A 22,729-nucleotide genomic window follows, 5' to 3' on the forward strand; every position below is an offset into this window, starting at 1 on the left:
CTTTTTATTAAACATAATTTCCAAGTATTTATAGAAATCAACACTGAATATATTGTTACAGTTACAAAAGTTCACTCTCATAATTACCAAAGGAATGAATTTTTGTTATTAAAATCTTTAACCACTCTTAATAAAACTGATATAATTTTGTTTTAAACATCGTCAGTTAAAAACTATACTTTTAAAACTTCTCCTTTCTTATCACCTTTACTAAAGTTTAAACTGAGTGATATTAACTGGTATCTTATATATTGAGTAATAACGTGTCTACCACAGTCAATATTTAAAACTACTGTACTATAAATATCTAGCTACAGTACATGTAGATAACACATTCACTGTTGGTCTATACTGAGTGAAACTGACTGGTTTATCTTAAATCTGACATAGAAAGGCATACAGTGATGTTCTAAACTTTAGTAAAACTAAATAACCCCTCAGCTTAAATTTGAGGAACAGGATCCAATAGACTAAATCTTGATGTAAACCTATACAAGTTTGGAAAGACAATAAAATTGCAAATATCTGTAATATCAAAAACATAAAAGAATTATATATTAAACACATCTTTTACTGATATTACTAATATTGGACAGTGTCCACATAAGAATGATAATTGAAATGGCATGTCAGTTCAAAATGTATTTCAAAATGTGTAGTAGTATGACTGTATGTAGTTTGTATACTTATCAATTTATTGTATGTATTAAGTTGAATATTTATAGGCTACCTAAGGTGGGATCAGCTTATCAGTATAATACATAAAACCACAATCAGTTGTCCTATATGCAACACAACCACTACTGGTGGCGAGAGAAAAGGAGAGACCTGGCCCGTGCCGGCGCACAGCTGTGTACTAGTGTGTTGCCGCGCGGTAATTTCAGGCGCTTCGCCCCACAGCCAACCCTGCGAATGTTTATCCTAGCAATGGAGTTATTTGTTTTCAGTAATGCGGCATTCCTGCAGAGTGTGACTCATCTTAGACGCGCCCATTATTTCAGTCTTTTTAATTTCAACATTACTAACAGTAAGTTTTTTATGTTATCTTCCGAACATGCTTACCATTGGAGGATTAAACTGAGTTCTCTCGGTTTCATATTCAACAATTCACAACTTGAACAAAATATAATTATTTTATTTTGACGTGGTATTTGTAAAGCTGTTGAAGAAAATGTTTTTATCCAATTACAAATGTTCCTATTTTTTGCGTAAGAGGTTTTTTGTTTACTATATATTCAATATTAGTCAGTAAGGTATCAATGTTAAATTTTATATACATAAAAGCACTACATTTACATTATACATATATGAACATTAGTAATTGTTATCTTAACAATAAAAACACCTTCAATTTCAGCAATTCATTCCTTTAATTATTGTTTCTTTACAACCACTGTAAAGCCTAATTATTAGAATTTATTACAAACATAAATTTTGCTCAATTTTAATTGATCAAAACAGTACCGTCATTTAAATTATCTTATAAAACATAACAATTAGACCGCAAATCAATCAAAACAGTGAAACAATAATGGAATTACGAAACAAGGCGCGGCAACATACTAGTAGTAGCGCCTGCAATTTTCAGATAGGCCAGAATCTGGGTCTCTTCTTTTCTCTCGCCATCAGTAGGTTGTGTTCTTTTGCTTGTAGAATACTAATTCTACAACTGATATAACATTTTATAATTATTTACCATATGATATTAAAAATAAACATAACATTCCAAAATTAAAGAAGTGTTTAGGACCTCTTGGTTAGCAAAGCTGTCAACCCGTTTCAATAGTTTAAAAAAAATATCAAATCCAATAACCAGCAATTTGTGATTGGATAAGAAAAACACTATGACATCATTCAATGTACATATCTGTGCTAAATAAATTAAGTTGTTTTGTTTATATATATATATATATATATATATATATATATATATATATATATATATATATATATAACTTATTAACTCCACATTATAGAACTAAAACCCTTTTTGAAAATTATTTTATTTCAGACACGTGTTTCAGTATAAATCATCAGTGTGGACATTAACCTCTAACTAAATAATAAACAAACAACTAAATATACACATGTGCACCATTTAAACACGTGTCAAATAAAATGATTTTCAAAAAGGGTTTTAGTTCACGATTCAGTATTCTAATATATATATATATATATATATATATATATATATATATATATATATATTCTATCAGAATCATCAGGTTACAAAAATAGGTATAGTTGATTCTTAAATTTCTTCCAGAGTTCATCAGAAGACAGGCTCAATATTGTAAAACAAGTCACAAAGATTAAACATTAACTTTCCTTCTAGTTTTAATCCAAGCAAAGAGGAAAAATAAAGCACACAATAGATTTTGTAATGTTTATTACAAATTGACTTGATTATATGTTACATTATTGTTAAAGTAAACTTATACAGATAAAAGAAAGGTGATATATTAAATGACACACTATCCATCCTGTGGGACGAAAGGGTTCGATATGCTCTCCATACCATCAACTGGACAGATCAGTACTACTGATGTCCCTCGACACACAACCAGTCCCAACATCCTCGTGTCCTCAGTCAGCTTGTACGGGTCATCAGGGTCACGAAGGAACTCTGTTGTATTGTCTAACACTAGGTTCAGCAAAGGGTCATAACCCTTGAGGACACCGGCAGCTTCCCTCCCACCAGAGAATTTCACCCTAATCACTTTCTCAAGATATTTAGACAGATCGAGAATACTCTCTTTGCGCTTCCTGTTGTCTTTCTGTTCTGGTACGGGGGCCGGTGTAGCAGCCATTGCATCAAACCTGAAACGATATTATGACTTTACTTGTCTACAGTTAAATCATCAATTTCATTTTATTAAACTATGAGTTGCAACATTGTAATTAACCACTTCAGTGAACATCCATCCTATTGCCATGAAAAATTGATTGATGCACAAATTAAAGTTACAATCTACATATATCCTCAAGGTAATATAGCCACTAATAGTGGACTAGGCAATAGCTCATTGGACCTATCAATATTCCTCTAAAGTAGTGGTCTCCAAACTACGGCGAGTCATGTCTGACCTGCAAGAGGGTTTCATCTGGCCCACAGCCAATCAGCAAAAATTAATATTTGTCAATGGCGAAGCAACGATGGATTTCAGTACTGTAAGTGAGCGATTAGTGCAAGCTAGGCTGACTTAACTACTAGAGGTTATTTTTCAAATATTTCAAATGGTATTTCTAACATATGTTACTATATTTTTAATCTATTAAAGTTACGTTATTTTATAATATTGGCTACGGCTAAATGATCAATCCTTGCTTCCTTGGTATTCAGTTTCACACATTAATTTTAACAACAAGCATTGGTTCACCGTGATATGGTGAGATATTGGAGTTGTAACCGTAGTAAGGGAAAGAAAGCAGAACATCGATATATACACTATTTATACTAATAATAAGGAATATAATGTTTTTGAGCATTAAATATAAGTTTATTGTTAACATAGTGATTTAAACAAGCCCTTGTTTGCTAACTTGGTACCGCACAAGTGAGAAAAATGGTAGCGCTTTTAACTGAAATTCAATGCTGTATATCTCTAAATGTAGTTAAGTCTCAGTCATAATTTTTTTATGAGATATTCATATTTGTATAAAGAACATTCTGTAAAATTATCATTTATTTTCATTCAGTCCCTTTTTAGTTATTAACCCTAGAAAATTGACATTATTAGGCTTTCGGCCATTTTTGAAAAGCTTTAGAAAAAAAGGAGAGCATTCTCAGGGCTAAAACTTTTTCAGTAGGTAGTTATATTAGTTTTCAATAAAGAAATAAAATATTAGTAGTGAGTCTCTTTTCCTTCTTAAACTTTTATGGTCTTAAAGAGTAACAATTGATGATTTTCTTCCGAGATTTTGCAGAACAAGTTTGACTGACTTTCTTGCACAAAAGAAACATTATTATAATGTCAAATTGAAGTTCATTTTATGCTGAACACACTGGTTTTTGGATTATTCTGATATCTTTAAAAATAGCTTGGCAATTAAACTTTTCGCAAACCGCGTATTTTACTAAAATCTGCAAAACCGCCATTTTAAAAATGGCCACCAGGAAAAAACTATGGCTTGTAAAATTTTTTCAAATAGTATTTTGTGATTGTCTACCCATAGGGAACTCATAATAAAAAAATTAGGCAAATTAAAAATGTTCAGCAACATGACCTGGGTGATTTGAAATGGATTGACCCAACATGGAATATGAAACATTAGTATTAGTATTATCCGGAGGCCACTATTTTTAGAAGTTTTTCACAACATAGACCCCTAACAAAATTATTAGAAAATACAGACTTTATTTGAATTTCTGTGAAAATTACATGTCATTATAACGATTGGTTCTTGTTTTCTGCCTCACAAAAGGAAGCAATGCCGATGAAATGAGGACACTGTCTCTATCCACTACTCTTCACTTTTATGTTAACTATATAAGCTTTATGGGTCACGATTGCTACACATTAGAGCACTGATATGTGGGCTATCTAGCTGTACATTCAGACATCAAGTCAGGATGGCTATGTGCTACTCTCGGCATGGGAGTTAGCCTCGGAATCGCGGATTCAAAACACACACCTGATGTTAAGGATTTTTACGTTCTAATGTACACTTAAATTAGTCAATAGAAAAATATTAATTTAGTTACTTATTTGGCAGAGAGATTGCATCACTAGGCTACAGTGCAATAAAAGGTCACGACACAATCAGGTGATGATTATTGATTTTAAATATCAATACTATCGAATAAGACATTTGACCTATAGATACCGGTATTCATAATATACAGAAAAATTGTGCACTATTTTATTTGAAATCAAACAAACTATGACTTTTTAATTGTACTTTTAATGGCATCAATACCTGTAGAAATACCATTTCAGATTGGCTAAAATAATGTAATAAATTAAATGCCTACGCTAATTAAAGTACTACGCTGCTCAAATGTAGTTTAAATAAGGTTTAGCTATTGTATGTAATCTGAAACAAATACATTCTTTAACATATAAAAGTATAGCGTCACTATAATAGGATTTTAAAAGCAAGAAACTTAATTCAGTTCGAAATTATTGCTCAAAATAATTCAAAGTAAAATCGAGTTTGAAAATAAATTCAAAAATAATGTCATATGTTTCCTTATTAACTAATGGCAGCAAGAACATTTGTATTCTATGTTTCACAGGCAGTCACGTTTATCCTTGGAAATATACATAAGGTAAGTAAATGTTGTTTTGTTGTATTTATATTAACTAAACATTATATTTTAATTTGTCACGTTTATATTAACATTTACACATTAATTTCTAAGATTGAAAACTAGCAAAAACATATTGTTCTTTGAAATATCTATTACGTTACTGGTAATTGTCACATTAACGGCCGAAGCGGCAAAATACGAGTTTCGCGTTATTAACTTATTGGAATCGTCCTACAGAACAAAACAATATAAGGTTTGACGGGGTGGAAATGAGAAATAACAAAGTTCTAGAACATCAAAAATGGAACAACTGTTCAAGCGCGGAGCAATATTTCCATGTTCTACATCCACATCGGGCATCAAGTGACCTTTTGTGACCATGATTCAACCTCGTGATGACGTCATCGGATGCGGCGCCAACTTTGCAAACGTAAATGAAAAATAATACTGAAATGAGCAGAATTTTGATCCAAATGTTCAATGTTTTTCTTAAATTTCGAGCTACAAATTAATTAGTTGTTATCGAGTTGAGACGAGTGCCTCCGGCCATCAGCGCGGGCTTCGGCAGCACCAAAGGTCAACGAAAGAAAAACATCCCTCGAGATAGTACCTATCAGTAAAATATCAAATTCTAGAGGGACTGATCAAAAATATAAATTGAATTGTAATGAAAAGGAAATTATGTACTGTACAAAAAAACTTAATAAATCATGAATACCCCTAATATAAATATATAAATGGACATTAATAGAGAACACTTACCATTAGTGTGTACCACAGAATGTACAGAAACTAAATAATCTCGGTCGAAACGTAAACTCTTAACATGCCCGACAAAACACTCCAACACACCAATTCACTACGATTTGTCGAACTAGTGGATGGTTGATCCATGATCGTCACACATTCACTCGATCCAAACTACAGTACACGATATCTAGTGAAGCACTGACTTCTACCCCGGAGCGTTCAGATAACAGATACGCTATCAGTCCCAGCCGCAGATAATATTTACGACACACCAGTTCACTACGATTGGTCAAACTAGTGGATGGTTGATCCATGATTGTCACGCACTCACTCTATCCAACCTACAGTACACGTTATCTCTGATTTCTGCCCCAGAGCGCTCAGATAACAGATACGCTATCAGTAACAACTGCAGATAATATTTACAGATATTCAGACACAGCACACAAACAGAACATTAAAACATTAAGAAATTAACTATTTATGTATATACCCTCTAAAATCCTGTTATTTGTCATTTGCACCCCCATATATATATATTTTGTTCAGGAGGATGAGCAGAATACGTTGATATTGTCAAATTCGTGATTTGCCAGGTCGGCCTTTAATCTTATAATTTCCACGTTATTTGATCTGACATTTTGCATGCAGTCCTTTGGATGAATATCGATTATTCGAATCATTCGATAATTATCATCCAATTATGTTGGTGACCGCTTATTATACTGCAGCCCCACTAGGTGTGGCTTGCCAAGCTGAGGGACAGGACAGGACGTGGTCTTAATTTAACAACTTGAACGAACTGAGGCAGAGAACAGTCATGGCCATTGTGGCGAGATGATATGAGAGTCCAATCATATGAATCTAATGCACATCTCAAAGAGTTAAACCATTCAAATCAATATAACACTAAACCTAATAGTTTTAGGAAAAATTACCAGCAGTTGGAAGGTTAATGGAATCCTTCATAAACTAGGTGAATTATATTAAGTTGCCATACTAAGGTAATAAAATAGTACCTAAATTTGTGTGATTATTTTGTATTACTCCATAACTCTCCTTATGTTTATATTTAGATCTATGCTTATTGAATATACTACAAAGTGATACTGTACATTTCATACACTGTCTTACCGGTACACCGAACATACCACAAAAAGCCCTAACCTCTAAACGTAAACTCACCTTCACTGAGTAGACCAAGACCACTGATAATTTACCACTGAAAATTAATAAACCAATATTTAAAAAATTAATGTATGTATTTAGAGGATATGACAGTTCGTACAAGTACAATTAGTGAACGTAGCACTACGAAACAATAGTCAGCAATCAATCAAGTGTAAAACATAGAGTTTATAAATGTCACTAGCCACTAACCGTTTTCCGTCTTTATTTTATTTGCAAAAATGCAGGCTTTGGTTACTTAAATGCTGCCTCACAATTCTATATTATGGGAATGTTTTAAAATATAAGGGATTAATGTTCTTGAAAAATTGGATAGTTGCAGTAAGATTGTCATTAATTTGGCCATGTCTATGTAGCATTGCTACATCAATTAAATCAAATTCTAAAATAAAACATGATAAAACATCATCTCTGAATGCATATAAAACTACCTATCTTAGTTTCACAAACAGAAAACTCTATTTTAGCACGAAATATAAGGCGTGATCCAGAAAGAATAATATTCCATATGACTGAGAATATCCAGTACATTAACACCCTAAAATAACGAAAGCTTAACCAGTCTAAAAAAAAAAAAACGTTTCATACCAAGCAAATACTGTAGCCTGTGTAATTTTTTCCATACAATTTTCGGTTATAAAGGAGGATTGAAGAATTGAAAAATAGACTTATGCAGAATGTAGATTTTTATCATGCTTGAAGATAGGTCTAGGGGCCATGTAAGATACTTCTTGCAAGGTTTCTAGAGTCTAGACAAAACTAATTATCCATCTATAAACCACTAAACAAATAAATTAGGCTTTTCAATACTTTTGTGGGCTGTTTCAAAAATAAGCTGCATATCATAAGTTTATTTTGATGCAGAGTACTTTAAAGACGAAATTATGGTAATTAGCTGTTCTTGAAGACAAAACTGTTACATTATGCAAAAATGTCCATTATTGTTGTTTCATAAGGAAGTGTAAACTATTTCATTTAAGTTCCATTGAAGGATCAATATTATAGTTAAATTATCGGCATGTTCACTCTAACACATTAATAATTTATGATTAGGAGACAAGCATTTCGTTGGAATCTGCATTTTTTTAATACATACGATAAACCAGAACAACCAAAATTAGAACTTTTGCTTCCAGCTGTAGAAAGCAAACCATTTACAAAATTAATAATCAGCTGTCTCAAAGTGTGGCTACTGATTAACTGAACTGATTTGATTGGTTGGTTGTGCAATGACTCATATGATATGAAACAGTAAACATACACTACTAGGGTAAGAACTTTTGAGGTTAGGTTATAGTGAGTTAACCAAAGAGAAGAATTACTGACATCTGACTTGTGAGTAGTGACTAGAAATTGGGTACACTGCAGTGGATTAGTAGATAAATAGGCCGGTCCTGGTAGGCCACGTCGTTCATTGTTGTCAAAGTTGCCTCTACTCGTTACTCGTTAGTCGTTCGTTGGCAAGGCAGTAGTATCGTAACCTTTGTGAGAATTATATAAATACTTCATTAAACGTCGTACGATATACACGCTATTAAATTATTTAATAGAGAAACATATTTTCAGTTGTAATTATTACAAAGTTTGCTGCAATATGTATTAGACAAATATGGTAACAACTTAACCCTTTTAACCCCAGCCATTTTTCCATGGACTTGCCAGAAAGCCCATGGCGATAAGGGACCGTAGTGCAGAATTGAGGGAAAATACATCTAGTTTTCTTATTTTTGTAGATAATTTTTAGGTTTTTGTTTTAAATTGTTCACAAATAAGTGTACTCTTAGATGTAATAGTTAAAAAGTACTTTTACAGAATGATTTGTTTTTTAGCGTATTTATACATAAGATTTTTTTTATTTTTTATAGTTTGGACATACATAAAGGGTAGAAAAAAAATTGTAGCTCCTGAAAAATGAAGCAATTTTGTTGTACACATATTTCTTACTACACACACAAAATTTGAAGAACTTTCCATGATAAATGCAGGAGATATATCCAATTAATTGTATTGCTGCATAAGCACTTCTTCATATATTTCCACATACACACGTCAGTAGAAGTATACAGACATGTATACTTGTTTTTGCACTTTTGAAATAATAACAATTGTAAAATAACACAAACTAATTGTAATGGTTTGTAAGACTAAAACTTATTTAATTTTTCAAAAAAGTAAAAGAAATAATATGTAAAATATATACATTTTATATAAACAACTCAATTCATTGTCTTCAAAAATAGCACATTCACCACTAATAATAGGGTACTTTGGGATTATACCGACCACACCAGTATGAAGAACACAAAAATATAAATTTATAGAAACAAACATGATAGAACGAAAAAACAACTCTTTAATTGCAAAATTACAAACTTACAAGCATTTCTAGGCATTGTGATTGGTATTGTTGTCGCTGTTATCTTATCTTTCTCGAGAATCCCGATTACTGCAGGCCGCGCGCGGCATCACATGATTATTTGAGTTTTTTTGCACGGTACATAATTGCCTTTCCATTACAATTCAATTTATATTTCTGATCATCCCCTCTAGAATTTGATATTTTACTGATAGGTACTATCTCGAGGGATGTTTTTCTTTCGTTGACATTAGCGTGGGCTTCTGCGGGATGGCAGAGGCACTCGCATTTTGGGTGGCGGAGTGTGTGATCAAGAATAAAAACAAGTTTTGAGTGTTTTTTCAATAAAGAGTTTAGTTTTAGTTTGATCATGTTTGTTTTTATTGAATTTTTGTGTTTGGAGAAATGTAGAGGTAAAACACGGAAATACAACAAAGCGACGCACCAGCTGAACGGGCGGCGAGACTCTGCAATCACGTTATCTACTAGACCGCTCGACTTTGACCTCTGTCTGAGGATGGGGAGGGGTTTTCGATAAGACAATTCCTGTTTTATATTGACGAAATATTGTTCTACGCTAATCTAGTAATCAGTAAAAGCAAAATGTCAAATAACGATTCATGTCTGGGTGTGGTCGGTATAATCCCAAAGTACCAATAATAGTGTTTATCAAAGTGTTTTCACTCACTGGTAACTTTTCTCTACGACGTTTACTCATGTTTTTTTTACTAATAATACAATAAATCACACGAAAAACAACCGCTTTCAATCACGCAAACTAATTGAGGTTATAAGTCAGCATACAACAACAATGCAACTGAAGTCGTCTGACAGCTGACATCGACAAATAAACTACGCTCAACGACGACGAAATACGATGCCAATTGGAAGGTTTATTGTTTTTGCATGTAGCCCGTTTCTTCACCGACTACTATACCGAAACTGATGGCATTTGGACATATTATTAGCCAGCTACATTAAATTCTCGAGACGTCCGGTATATCGGACGTTGGGCATTTTAGCTAGACCACCTCTGTCCGATATATCGGACACCGGGGCTAAAAGGGTTAAAACTTAAACTTATAAAAATCAACCTAGCCTAGGCCTATATTTGATGAATTAGAAAAGGGATACTTTGGTATTATCCAGAGGACACTATGTTAGGAAGAGTTTCTCGCACCGAGGACCTTAAAAAAGCTACATTATTAGAAAGATAAGCCTTTATTTGACTGCTGTTAAAAGGTAACTGTGAAATTAACGGCCAAAGCAGCAAAAATGTTTGAGGTAGTACTATCAGTAAAAACTCTAAATGGTCCAATCACGAATGTCTTCAGCCATTACTGCAAAAAAACAAACAAATATTATAAATTCACCTTACCATAAATCCCTACTACCTTAAATAAAAGAAATTCCACTTTTAATTTTCTAAAATACATTACTTGTCATTTTCATACATTAAATTGTTTTGTTTGGTAAAATGATAGCAGTAGGTAAATAACGTGATTTTTTCCGGTGTGGATAAAAATAAATTTGAAAATAATGCATACAAATTGAATTAATCTTTCAACAAACCAAAAAATAGTGTAAAAACAATTATTAGATTAATAAATAAGCAAAACTAACTATAACTTTACATGTACTTCAAGTACTTATATACCAAGTCATAATTTCTGATTACATAAAAATAGCTTTTCTTGATTTAAAAATAACACATGATTAAACACCAAACTTTTACTATCATTCTGAAAAAACACGAGCAATTATTGAAAAGGAATAAATTAATTTCCTAATATTTGAAATGCTCATGTAAACCGTAATCAAACAAATAAATAACTTTCAAACTAATTAACTGTATTTATTTAAAATGCTGCAACTGTGTAATAGACACCATCGAAGAGGCGGTGAAGAGTACTGCATAAGACGATTGATGTTACTTAACTACACTGTTCTGATCACAGAACACTTAAATAAGCATCAGGAGAAAATAACGCTGAAACTCATAGATAACAAAGAGCACAGTATACAAAGTTACGTACATTTCAGTTATTAAACATCTATTTGTTTGTATTGTACAAGTTATTTGTGATTTCTACCCCTTAAAACCATATATTTTTGTTCAAGAGGATGAGCAGAATACAATAATAATGTTGAAATTTCGTTTGGCTATTCTGACTTAACCCCACCAATACCTTTGAAAATTACATGTCATTATGATGATAGATTCTTGTTTTCTGCATCCCAAAAGGAAGTTATGTCAGAGAGGAGTCCACTCTGTCCTTATCTACTATTTGTTAGGGAAGACCTAGGCTACTAAGAAAATCATCACATGAGAGAATCAATCTCTTTGTGTAGGACATTTCTTAACTTCTCTAACTTAAACCTAAAATACTTATCATCAACTTATCATTTTAACCAAAAATTATTGCAAAATTAGCCTATGAAAATAACAGTAAATAAATATTATTTTATTCATAAAGTTAACGAAAACTGATCTAACCTAATAATTGACTTGTTAACCCAAGGGCCAACTGTCCTACCCAAGGACCTACCACTCTACTTGAGGGCCTATTGCCCAACTTGAGAACCATCCGCCCTACGGTACTTTGGTACTATCCGGAGGTTGCTATTTTTGGAAGAGTTTCTCTTACCAGGGACCTAAAAAAATACATTATTAGAAAGAACAGACTTTATATGACTTAACTGTGAAAATGTTGGCAAGAAGGAGGCCACTATGCCCCTTTCTACTATTTGTTATCATGCGATATAAGTAGGTTAAAATTAGGTTATGATAAATATCTTACTAGTAGTACCAAAGGTAAAGATAACTTTTACGGGCATTCATGTTATGTAAGCCAGACTTTAGGCACTATCTCAGGGGGTGTTTTTCCTTTCTTGCCAGAAGTGCGGGCCACCAAAGCCCCCACTGATGGGTAGAGGCAATTCTGTTCCTGATTAATTCAAAGAAAGTAAACCCATTTGTATGGTATTCGAGTAATGGCCACAAGTATAATGGTTATGTACATGTGTAATTTGTGTGACAAACTGTAAGACACATTTATCCTTAAAAATTGCGAAATGTAATGAAATTTTACACTGTTTTTTTATTTTGTTACATTTTTTAAATACATGTATTGTAGAGTTTTTATTTAATATTAAATGATTACTTCTTTAGATAAAAAAACGACTGAACTATATTATAATTTGAAATACCTATAACATGATTTAATTCCACGTTTTAGTACTATAAATAATTTTGAATATCAATGATTTGATTGTGGTGATGGTAAACTAGTACTAAATCAGACAGCATTAAAGAGAGGTCATGGTGCCTTTCAAAAAGGGGTAGTCGGCGGGAGTAAAATGTACATCATATATGCTTACATATACACATGTTCATATATATGTATACAGTAATTTTACGCTTTTAAGCGTTAGATTCTGCCAAGATGGTCATGAAACTAGATTCCTTACTAGTAGGTCTTCCAGCTAGAAAAACTCCAGTAATAGTCCTATTTTTGATTTTTTATAAGGATACTCAAAAGTAATGATAAAACAAATTGTTTTTGCCTTAATATTGATGTATTATGTAAGTATTTTACATCAAATTAAGATTTTTTAGAATATGAGTATCCAATATAATTTTGATATAACCTACAATTTATTATAAAGAGGAAATAAATACCCAGGACTTACTTGTGAGATAACTTTTGTTGTTAGAAATCATTTCTGTTGAATTAAAAAAAGAAATAAATTTTGTACGGAAATAGTAGTTTTATATATGTAGTTTTAAATAAAACTAAAACTTGGCAATTGGCCGATTTGTGCTCAATATTGTTGTGGTGGGCATATATCAAAAGTGTCAATAGTTAAGTTATAGTATATAGCCTGTTTATGAAATGTATCGCACATTAAGTGATAATATGCTGAAACTGTTTCATTATCTCTCTATTTTGGTTTTTAGAAGAAAAGACAAGGTTTGCTTGGAATTAAACAAATTATTTGTACAAATGAAAGTTTGAAATAATCATCTTTACAATGATATAACTTTTAAGTGAAAATGTAACTTTTTGAGCATGTAGTCAATGACAGGCAGGCATGGATGTGTCTTAAGATTTGACTCAATTGTATACATACAGGACAAAATCAAAGTTTCAAGTTTTCAAGATTTAGCCAGTAAAATTATTACGGTAATTAAGTTCTAGAAGTTAGCATTTAATAGACTTCTAGGTATTTTAATGGTTCTTACCTGAAAGTATAGTCTAGTTGTTAATATTAAGATATTTTTCACCCTGTTAGCTATAACTTGCTTTAATATGATATAAATGCTTGCAGTAATGATATAAATTGTACACAGGTAAAATTGAGAAAGAAGACAAGATGAGTGATGAATGGCTGTATGAGCAGTTATCAGATCTTCTTCAATTTCCAGTGCCTCAAGAAATGATTGAGTAAGCATATTGATACTAGACAGTTGTAGCTTTTAATTAAACTTCAATTTAATTTTGAATTAGTTTAAACATTTAATACCCTGTTGGGTTTAATTCACTTATATGATCTGGGATTGTTTACATACTATTTCGAGGGATATTTTTCTTTGGTACTTTGGTATTATACTGACCACACCCAGACATGAATCGTTATTTGACATTTTGCTTTTACTGATTACTAGATTAGCGTAGAACAATATTTCGTCAATGTAAAACAGGAATTGTCTTATCGCAAACCCCTCCCCATCCTCAGACAGAGGTCAAAGTCGAGCGGTCTAGTAGATAACGTGATTGCAGAGTCTCGCCGCCCTTTCAGCTGGTACGTCGCTTTGTTGTACTTCCGTGTTTTACCCCTACATTTCTCCAAACAAAAATTCAACAAAAACAAACATTACCAAACAAAAACTAAATTCTTTATTGAAAAAACAACACAAAACTTGTTTTTATTCTTGATCACACTCCGCCACCCAAAATGCGAGTGCCTCTGCCATCCCGCCGAAGCCCACGCTAATGTCAACGAAAGAAAAACATCCCTCGAGATAGTACCTATCAGTAAAATATCAAATTCTAGAGGGGATGATCAGAAATATAAATTGAATTGTAATGGAAAGGCAATTATGTACCGTGCAAAAAACTCAAATAATCATGTGATGCCGCGCGGCCTGTGCAGTAATCGGGATTCTCGAGAAAGATAAGATAACAGCGACATTAATACCGATCACAATACCTGGAAATGCTTGTTGATTGATGGAATGTTAGTTCTGTTACTCAACTACATCGTTTTATAACGTTCTAAGTTCATTGAAAAAGGTTAAAGCGTTGGGGGCATATAATGGAATCTGACCCCATTGATAATCGTTGTAAGTTTGTAATTTTGAAATTTAAAGAGTTGTTTTTTCGTTTTATCATGTTTGTTTCTATACATTTATATTTTTGTGTTCTTCATACTGGTGTGGTCGGTATAATCCCAAAGTACCTTTTCTTTTTCTGCCAGCAGTGCATGTAGGCACCACCGAATCCTGCAGATCACATACTTTCCATGTCAGCATGGTTAGCTTAGTTCAATCCTGTACGCTCACGGTGCACATCAGCATTTTTCAAATAAACGGAGATGTGCGCTCGTGGCACATGTTGGCATTAAAAGGGTTGATAAAAAACAATTGAAACATGGTCACAGTCAGTTTAATAGTTTACATTTTTTTAATGGCATATTATGTTTTCTATATTTAATACTATTAGTTGTAGGCTACACTATTTCAGTAGCCTACTACGTTTAGTTTATTACCAATAATTGGGTAACTATTTTATTTTTTCAGTTACATTAAGTCCATTGTCAACATGCGAGACTTGGAGGATTACATTAGAACCCTCCTAGACTTTGATAATCCCCAACATAAACGTTTCCTCCAAGAACTTATACAGAGACGAAAAGGTAACATTTCAATGTTTTATTTTCTTGTAAATATAATAGACATAATCTTAGTTCTTTTAGGCTTACGTGGCTGGTGTAATAACGAACATATGTTACCTGGTTCACACAGCATCAAAACCTTGTTTACAGAGTTAAATTCTTGAAACACTTTGGGTTAAGTTAAATGACTGAAGATGGCTGGCTACAATAAGGCTAAAATATTTCAAGAATTTAATTATGTATTTTTGACCTGGTTTTTTTAACCAGAAATCTTAATTGTTAGTTATAAAACAATTTTAAAATGTGACTTTACAGTAAATGTTTCTATCAAATCTACATATATTAGATTTTACCTTCCTTTGTGCAGCCTAACAATTAAAAAATTGCTATAATTTATGATTTTGTTGTTGTCCAATTGATTTCCAGAACATTCATTGCATGTAATCATGATTGGATTAATGTGGCAAAATCTGTGTTGATTTGGCATCAGATATCTTTAACTTAAAAAGCTTTTTTAGCCACTGCTCTTCTTGATATCTTTTCTAAATACCTAAAATGTAGAATACAATTGTTTTGTCATTTTATGAGGAGTTGTAGCCATTTAAATTAGTTAGTTATGGTCATGTCCTAATGAGGCTCATTAAATAATGACTGAAGATATGAGTGTGAGCTTTTACAGTGTATATATGAAATATGGCTGGAGGAAATTATAATAAAAATGAATTAATCAATACTTTACTGTAAAGTATGTAATTTAATAATTAGATGTAACTAAACTGTATCTTTCTTAATTTATAAATCATTAAAGAACATCCCAAAACTGTATCTTATTGTTATGTGGAAGAGGTTTGATTTAGAAATTTTAAAAATCTAACCCAATTAAACAACTGAATGAATCACCTTAATGATATTTTCTCAATATTCTCTACTTGAATGAAATGTGAATAAAGTTTCTTTAAATGTAATGTTCATTAGAATTATATCCATTTTGAGGTAGGCTTATAACAAATCAGTATTGAAAACTAACATCTCTGCTATTATTATCTGAATTTAAATAATATTTTAATTCATTTCTTGATACTAATTGTCATGCAATTCTTTGCTATACATATATTTGTTTGCTGAAGAGATCTATCAGAGTGTTCTTCTTCTTCTATGGGGTGACCTTTTGCTATGCATTTAAGCCTGAAGGAACTTTTGCGCACCCCGGATGCACACCATGAGGCTGACTAGTCTCCGGTTTCAATGGTTTCAGCAGTTTGTAGAACTGCTGAAAACAACCGATCAGGTCCTCCTGGGGAAATTCGCCATCCTCCAAACTACCAAAGATGGCATACCGCTCCCTTGCTATAGTAGGGAAGTCAAAGAGCAGGTATTCAGCAGTTTCCTCCTGTTCGTTACACATTCTACAGAGCGTATCCTCCCGAAGGATACTGATTCTGTGAAGATGCTTCCTCAGGTGACCATCTCACCCATAACCCGAGAAGACACCAATCTACTTAGTGAGAGAAGGTCATCTACCCTAAAGGAAGGCGACTTGTAGAACCATTATTCTTATTCTCAGAAGATGCAGCCTCCACCTTCTCTCAGTGTGAAGAGACAGCCCCAAAGGATTCACACCTAGAAATGCCACAGAATGGTTGAGATCCCATCATAATGGACGCTGAACCCAAATTAGCCAGCACATCTGCTCTTTCGTCCCCAGAAATCCCCCTCATGACCAGGAACCCAACAAAGAGTCACATAGTTGATTCTGGCAAGGGAGGAAATGACTTGATAGCAATCCCAGACAAGTTTGGAGTTGGAACACACAAGAGTCCAATGCCATCAATGCTGCCTGACTATCTGTGAAAATGCTAATCGTCTTACTCCTATACTGCAGATGAAGATTCTCATGAGCACACTCCATAATAGTTGTGACTTCTGTCTGAAAGACTGTGGGATAAGGACCCATAGGGACCACCAACTCCCCACATAGTCTCATCCCCACAATTTCGGCGCCTTTGCCACTTTATCTTTTAGAGCCATCTGTATACCATTCAAGCTGCGATGGTGGAAGAGGTTTCTTTGCCTCCAATCAAGCCTCTCTAGAAGGTATGACAATTTTAAGGGGTTTGTCAAAGTAAAATCCTTGGGGTATCTGATCCGATATCCTTGAATCAGGATGATAATTCTGCAGTGCCCCCTGCCGCAGCCCAAGGCCGACCAAAGTCGCACCTGCTGAATACTCCTCCTGGCCATAGCCCGAATGCTGAATAACAATATCTAGGGGGCGAGGTTGAGGCAACAGTCTAGAGCTGTGCACAGTGCACTTGGAAAAGCCCCAGTGATAGCAAGGCAAGCCAAACTTTGGATGCTAGCCAGACCAGCTACCGCCATCTTGGCCTCTGTTTTTGGTCACCAGACAACAGCCCCAAACATTAGTGCAGGTATAACCATGGAGACATAAAGTCAATACAAAAGCCTCAGCTTAAGTCCTTTTTATTGCATTGGCTTTATGTCTCCGAGGTTAGACCTACACTAATGTAATCAGAGTGTTAGTAATATTCCATTGGAATTAATGAAAAATTCAATTCTATTTCTTCAGGCAAGGTTAGGACTAGTCATAAGTGTCGAGTTAAGACCTAAATCAAACCACACTTTAAGTACACTTAATTTTGGTCCACCAAGAGAGGACCTTGAACTTAAGATTCAAGTTTTTAAACAATAATTATAGAGTGATTTGTTTATTTTATTATACGAGGGCTGTTCAGAAAGTAACCTCCGGTCGATTGAAAAAAATACACCAAGTTAAGTAAAAATATTTTAATATATACATCTTACAACTACATCTTTGCACTATTTTTCGACATAGTCTCCATCACGATTGAGGCACTTATCGTATCTCTTCACAAGCTTTGAAATTCCTTCTGCATAAAAATCACCCGCCTGTGCCTTGAGCCAGCCTGTGACCGCATCTTTGAGCTCTTCGTCGTCATCAAACCGCTGGGACCCGAGCCATTTCTTCATATGCATGAAGAGGTGATAGTCGCTTGGCGCCAGATCTGGGCTGTAAGGTGGATGGTTGAAAACGTCCCACTTGAAGGACTTAAGAAGGGCTGTTGTTCTGCAAGCAGAGTGAGGACGGGCGTTATCGTGCAAAAAAAACGATACCGGAAGTCAGCATACCACGGCGTTTGTTCTGTATAGCCCGTCGTAATGTTTTTAGTGTTTCACAGTACACGTCTTGATTAATGGTCGTCCCACGTTCCATGAATTCAACCAACAACACCCCTTTGGCATCCCAAAACACCGTTGCCATCAGTTTTCTGGCAGAAAAATCTTGCCGGGCTTTTTTTGGTTTGGTAGGCGAATCTGAATGTGCCCACATCTTTGATTGTTCTTTTGTCTCAGGGTTTACGTACTTAATCCAGGTTTCGTCACCGGTCACGATTCTGTTTAACAATGGTTCTCCTTCGTCCGCATAACGTGACAGAAAGTCTAATGCAGAGGCCATTCTTTGAGTTTTGTGGTGGTCGGTAAGAATTTTGGGCACCCATCGTGCACATAACTTACGGTAACCCAATCTTGCTGTCACTATCTCGTACAAAAGAGTCTTAGAAATCTGTGGAAAATCAGTAGACAACTCCGCCATTGTGAAACGTCGATTTTCACGAACTTTTGCATCAACTGTCTGAACGAGTTCGTCAGTCACCAAGGATGGTCTACCACTCCTCTCTTCATCATGAACGTTTTCTCGTCCACTTTTAAATAAACGTACCCATTCACGGACAACTCCTTCACTCATAACTTGTGGTCCGTACACGGCACAAAGCTCACGATGAATAGCTGCTGCAGAGTATCCTTTGGCTGTAAAAAACCGTATAACAGCACGCACTTCACATTTGGCGGTATTTTCTATTGCAGCACACATTTCAAACTGCCACAAAAACTAAACTAGCGCAGGTACGATGTCACTCACTCGACTACAGCTTGATGCCGACTGACCTGCTTAGTGCGTGAATGCACAGATGGCGCGCTACTCCCCTCCACTACCCGCACTGTGACCAACCGGAGGTTACTTTCTGAACAGCCCTCGTACATTTTTTTAATAAAATTTTATTTTTTCCTTTAAACATACATTTTACATGCTCTAATAGCAAAAACTATTCTGGAATGGGGGCAAGTATTTTTTATGACTAGAATTAATATATGAAAATATTTACAGATAAATAAAAAGAATGATTTTTTTAATTTATTATTTTGGTGGTTGTGATAAAAATGAGCTATTTTAAGATCAATGAACATAAGAAATGTTCTAGAAATACCCGTAAAATATGCTTCCAAAAGATTTTATACAAATTTAGAAATTCATCAAACTGAAGGTATCTTTTCTTAGTGCTTTAAAGCATTGAATAGATTCCATTAAATGCCTTATTGTATTAGGCCTAATTTATTTATTAAATATAGTTTTAGTTTAAAAAGATTGGGAATTGAATCTAACTTTAAGATTTAACATAAAGTTGTCTGTGAAGTTCAACATTTTATATTTTTAAAGGATTACAAAATTGTAGTTCTGCTTTGGATTGAATGTGATGGATTATTGATTACTGGACTCCTTACTAGTAAACATGAATGAAATATTTTTGCTGTGTTAAACGGTTTTATTAAGGAACAAATAAATAATGTATAATGCCCTGATTATAGCAAGTAATAATAAGAAAAATATGTAAATTTATTTTCTTTTATCTTGTGCTTATCTTTTATCACAATTTAATAGACTAAGATAACATATATGATATAGATAACATATGTATGCGCGCACACACACACACACGATGTATATATAAACTATTAATTACAAAAAAGTTTTAAATTTTGCAAAGTTGTATTAAATTATCTCTAGTAGATGATTATTTATTAAAAAGGTTAAGGCTTTGTACTTTACTGGCAACGTGCTTGCTTGGCAAATGAAAGATTCAGATTCATATGATCGGAAGACCAAATACATGTCAAATGACTTTTATTTATATTTATCAAGTTGTTTTATATATATAATTATTTTGTATTTGGCCGTATCTATCACATGTGCGTTTAAATAACCAAACTAACATATGATCAGAAGACCAAATACCTGTCAAATGACTTTTTTATTAAAATTTGTATAAATGGCAATACAGTAGCCTTATTTAATTTCCAATACCTTGCAAGTACTTTTTGCGATTCGATGTTTATTGCAATTAAATAAGGCTATTGCGATTTATACAAATTTAATGTCTATATATATATATATATATATATATATATATTTAAAAGTGTATATGTTTGTTTTTGCATGAGTGTGTGTGTGTGTGTGTGTGTGTGTGTGTGTGTGTGTGTGTGTGTGTGTGTGTGTGTGTGTTGTGTAATTGATTGTTTTTGTATGAATAGGCAGTGGTGTTGGTTATAAGAAAAATGAAATTGAGGAGGATTTCTTTGCACCTAAAGTTGAGAAAAAGAAAAAGGACAAAGGAAACAAATCACAACCTGCAAGTGCTACATCAAAAAAGGTATAGTATCTTAACTTTAAAATTTTGCTTCTTGTATTTGAAGTATCCTTCAGAGTAATATTACAGTCCTTCAATAGTTCAACACACAAAAAAAACAATATTAAAATATTTTTATTTCACAATTTAATTTGTGTTACAATAATTTATTTCACTTTTCCTACACACAGATTTATTTCTTTTTTTTGGATCTTATTATATGTAGTTTAATAAAGTAAATTGTTAAATAAATTAAGAATTTAAAATCTAACCATGAAACAAGATCAAATTTTAAAAGTTAAATTAGTATATTTTACTTAAGTTTTCATTAATATTAAGTTACTGTACTATAAAGAGTAATATTCCAGGGAGTTGCAGACCAACCTGCTCAAGCAAAGAAGAAAAAGTTTGTCAACCTTTATTCACAAGAGGGACAAAACCGAGATGTTGTTCTTCTTAAAGGTATTCAGCCATTCACATTATTTCATATAAAATGGTCTCTACCAAGCCACTTTTGATGAGTTCCTGTTATGTAGATTATTAAACGTGGTAAAGCATTAGAGATTTTACTGAAAGAATTTTCATGAAAGAGCTGGTGGCTACTCAGATATTGAGATAATACAGTGTAAGTTTGAATCATGTATGTGACCTTAGCACTGTTTAGTACTCATAACCTTGTGCTTTACTTACTTTCTCCTCATACATTCCATTGATTGGACACTTTAAAGAACATCGTCAACACTCTCATCTAGGCCATGGTTGAGGTCAGTGATTGTCATTGTCTAAAATCTCCATCAATGCAAATTCTACTGTTTTGCTGCATCAGGCTTGGAAACTCACACTCTCCATCAGGGAGTCACATCGCGAGAAACTAAGACATCAAGTTATCAGCAAGTATCCCTGTGAAGCGGTTGTCACGGATACTTATGGATCACATTTATGGATTTGAGACAAGTTCCTATTTATAATGCAGTTTTTAATTTAGCCCTATTTAACCTGTTGGATCCCGTAGCCGCACAGTTGCGACTGAGGCAAGTGTGCAGTCGTGGCCCGTTGCCGTACTGTTGCGGCCGCGCGCGCAGAGCGTTTTATTTTTGCGTTTTCTTCAACTCAATTCGCTAAATTAAATGACGTTCAATATACCGGGTTACTCGGGAGAACACTGGCTTTCTCGTGAGGTATATTTTGTTTCGCGCTACGATACTTGGCAGCCTGTTTTTACTCTAAACGTCGAGGCGTTTCAGCCGGTTGCTGTTGTTTGTACACAATAATTATGGCTTCGCGTAAGCATGAGTTGTTTGATCAAGATATTAATGAATTATTGGGCAGTGAGTTTAGTGAACTATCTGATAGTGACGACGAAAGTGATGTGGATATTTTCAGTCGTGTAAGAAGTGGTGATTTTATTTTTAGTGAACTAGTTCGTGATGCAGACTTCAACCACGATTTAGGTTATCTCGATGAACCAGTACCAGGACCATCAGGTGATACTGTTTATTCTAATAATCGTCCAAATAAGCCTACTTTGGATAGTGTTGACTTGGTAATAAACGAGGTAGTTCAAAATTATAATATTATTTATTTAGTTTGTTTATCCTAGTCTTATTGATTTATAAAAAAATAAACTTACACTTGGAATCAAAATATATATATATATATATATATATATATATATATATATATATATATATATAATATATATATATATATATATATATAAATTTAAATATGTATATTTGAATTTAGAAATATCAATAATATGAAATAAATAAACATAAA

At 33.5% G+C, this 22,729-nt stretch overlaps 3 protein-coding genes across 9 annotated transcripts in view; 1 reads left to right on the plus strand and 2 right to left on the minus strand.

Annotated features, from left to right (window-relative positions):
* The window catches only part of LOC124354786 (UPF0235 protein C15orf40 homolog), a 36,652-nt gene extending 29,336 nt beyond the window's left edge, over nucleotides 1-7,316 (minus strand). For both annotated transcript variants that reach the window (XM_046805495.1, XM_046805494.1), the window contains exon 1: nucleotides 7,190-7,316. The gene's annotated coding sequence lies outside the window, so the exon portion shown is untranslated. The remainder of the gene's footprint in view (nucleotides 1-7,189) is intronic.
* The window catches only part of LOC124354790 (U6 snRNA-associated Sm-like protein LSm7), a 48,390-nt gene continuing 28,033 nt past the window's right edge, over nucleotides 2,373-22,729 (minus strand). Inside the window, exons 1-2 of one of the 3 annotated variants that reach the window (XM_046805497.1) lie at nucleotides 7,190-7,327; nucleotides 2,373-2,820 (exon numbers count right to left, since the gene is read on the minus strand). In XM_046805497.1, coding sequence (XP_046661453.1) covers nucleotides 2,475-2,810 — 336 coding nt within the window. In that variant the 5' untranslated portion in view covers nucleotides 2,811-2,820; nucleotides 7,190-7,327 and the 3' untranslated portion in view covers nucleotides 2,373-2,474. Of the gene's footprint in view, nucleotides 2,821-7,023; nucleotides 7,170-7,189; nucleotides 7,328-22,729 lie in introns of those variants that run through there. The other 2 variants (XM_046805498.1, XM_046805499.1) reach the window with 2 other exon arrangements.
* The window catches only part of LOC124354783 (activating signal cointegrator 1), a 50,228-nt gene continuing 35,860 nt past the window's right edge, over nucleotides 8,362-22,729 (plus strand). For 2 of the 4 annotated variants that reach the window (XM_046805483.1, XM_046805486.1), the window contains exons 1-5: nucleotides 8,415-8,527; nucleotides 13,903-13,996; nucleotides 15,352-15,467; nucleotides 20,856-20,974; nucleotides 21,319-21,412. In XM_046805483.1, coding sequence (XP_046661439.1) covers nucleotides 13,926-13,996; nucleotides 15,352-15,467; nucleotides 20,856-20,974; nucleotides 21,319-21,412 — 400 coding nt within the window. In that variant the 5' untranslated portion in view covers nucleotides 8,415-8,527; nucleotides 13,903-13,925. Of the gene's footprint in view, nucleotides 8,528-8,658; nucleotides 8,678-13,902; nucleotides 13,997-15,351; nucleotides 15,468-20,855; nucleotides 20,975-21,318; nucleotides 21,413-22,729 lie in introns of those variants that run through there. The other 2 variants (XM_046805484.1, XM_046805485.1) reach the window with 2 other exon arrangements.

The sequence above is a fragment of the Homalodisca vitripennis genome, chromosome 2 (genome assembly GCF_021130785.1).
Source record: "Homalodisca vitripennis isolate AUS2020 chromosome 2, UT_GWSS_2.1, whole genome shotgun sequence".
Taxonomy (NCBI): domain Eukaryota; kingdom Metazoa; phylum Arthropoda; class Insecta; order Hemiptera; family Cicadellidae; genus Homalodisca; species Homalodisca vitripennis.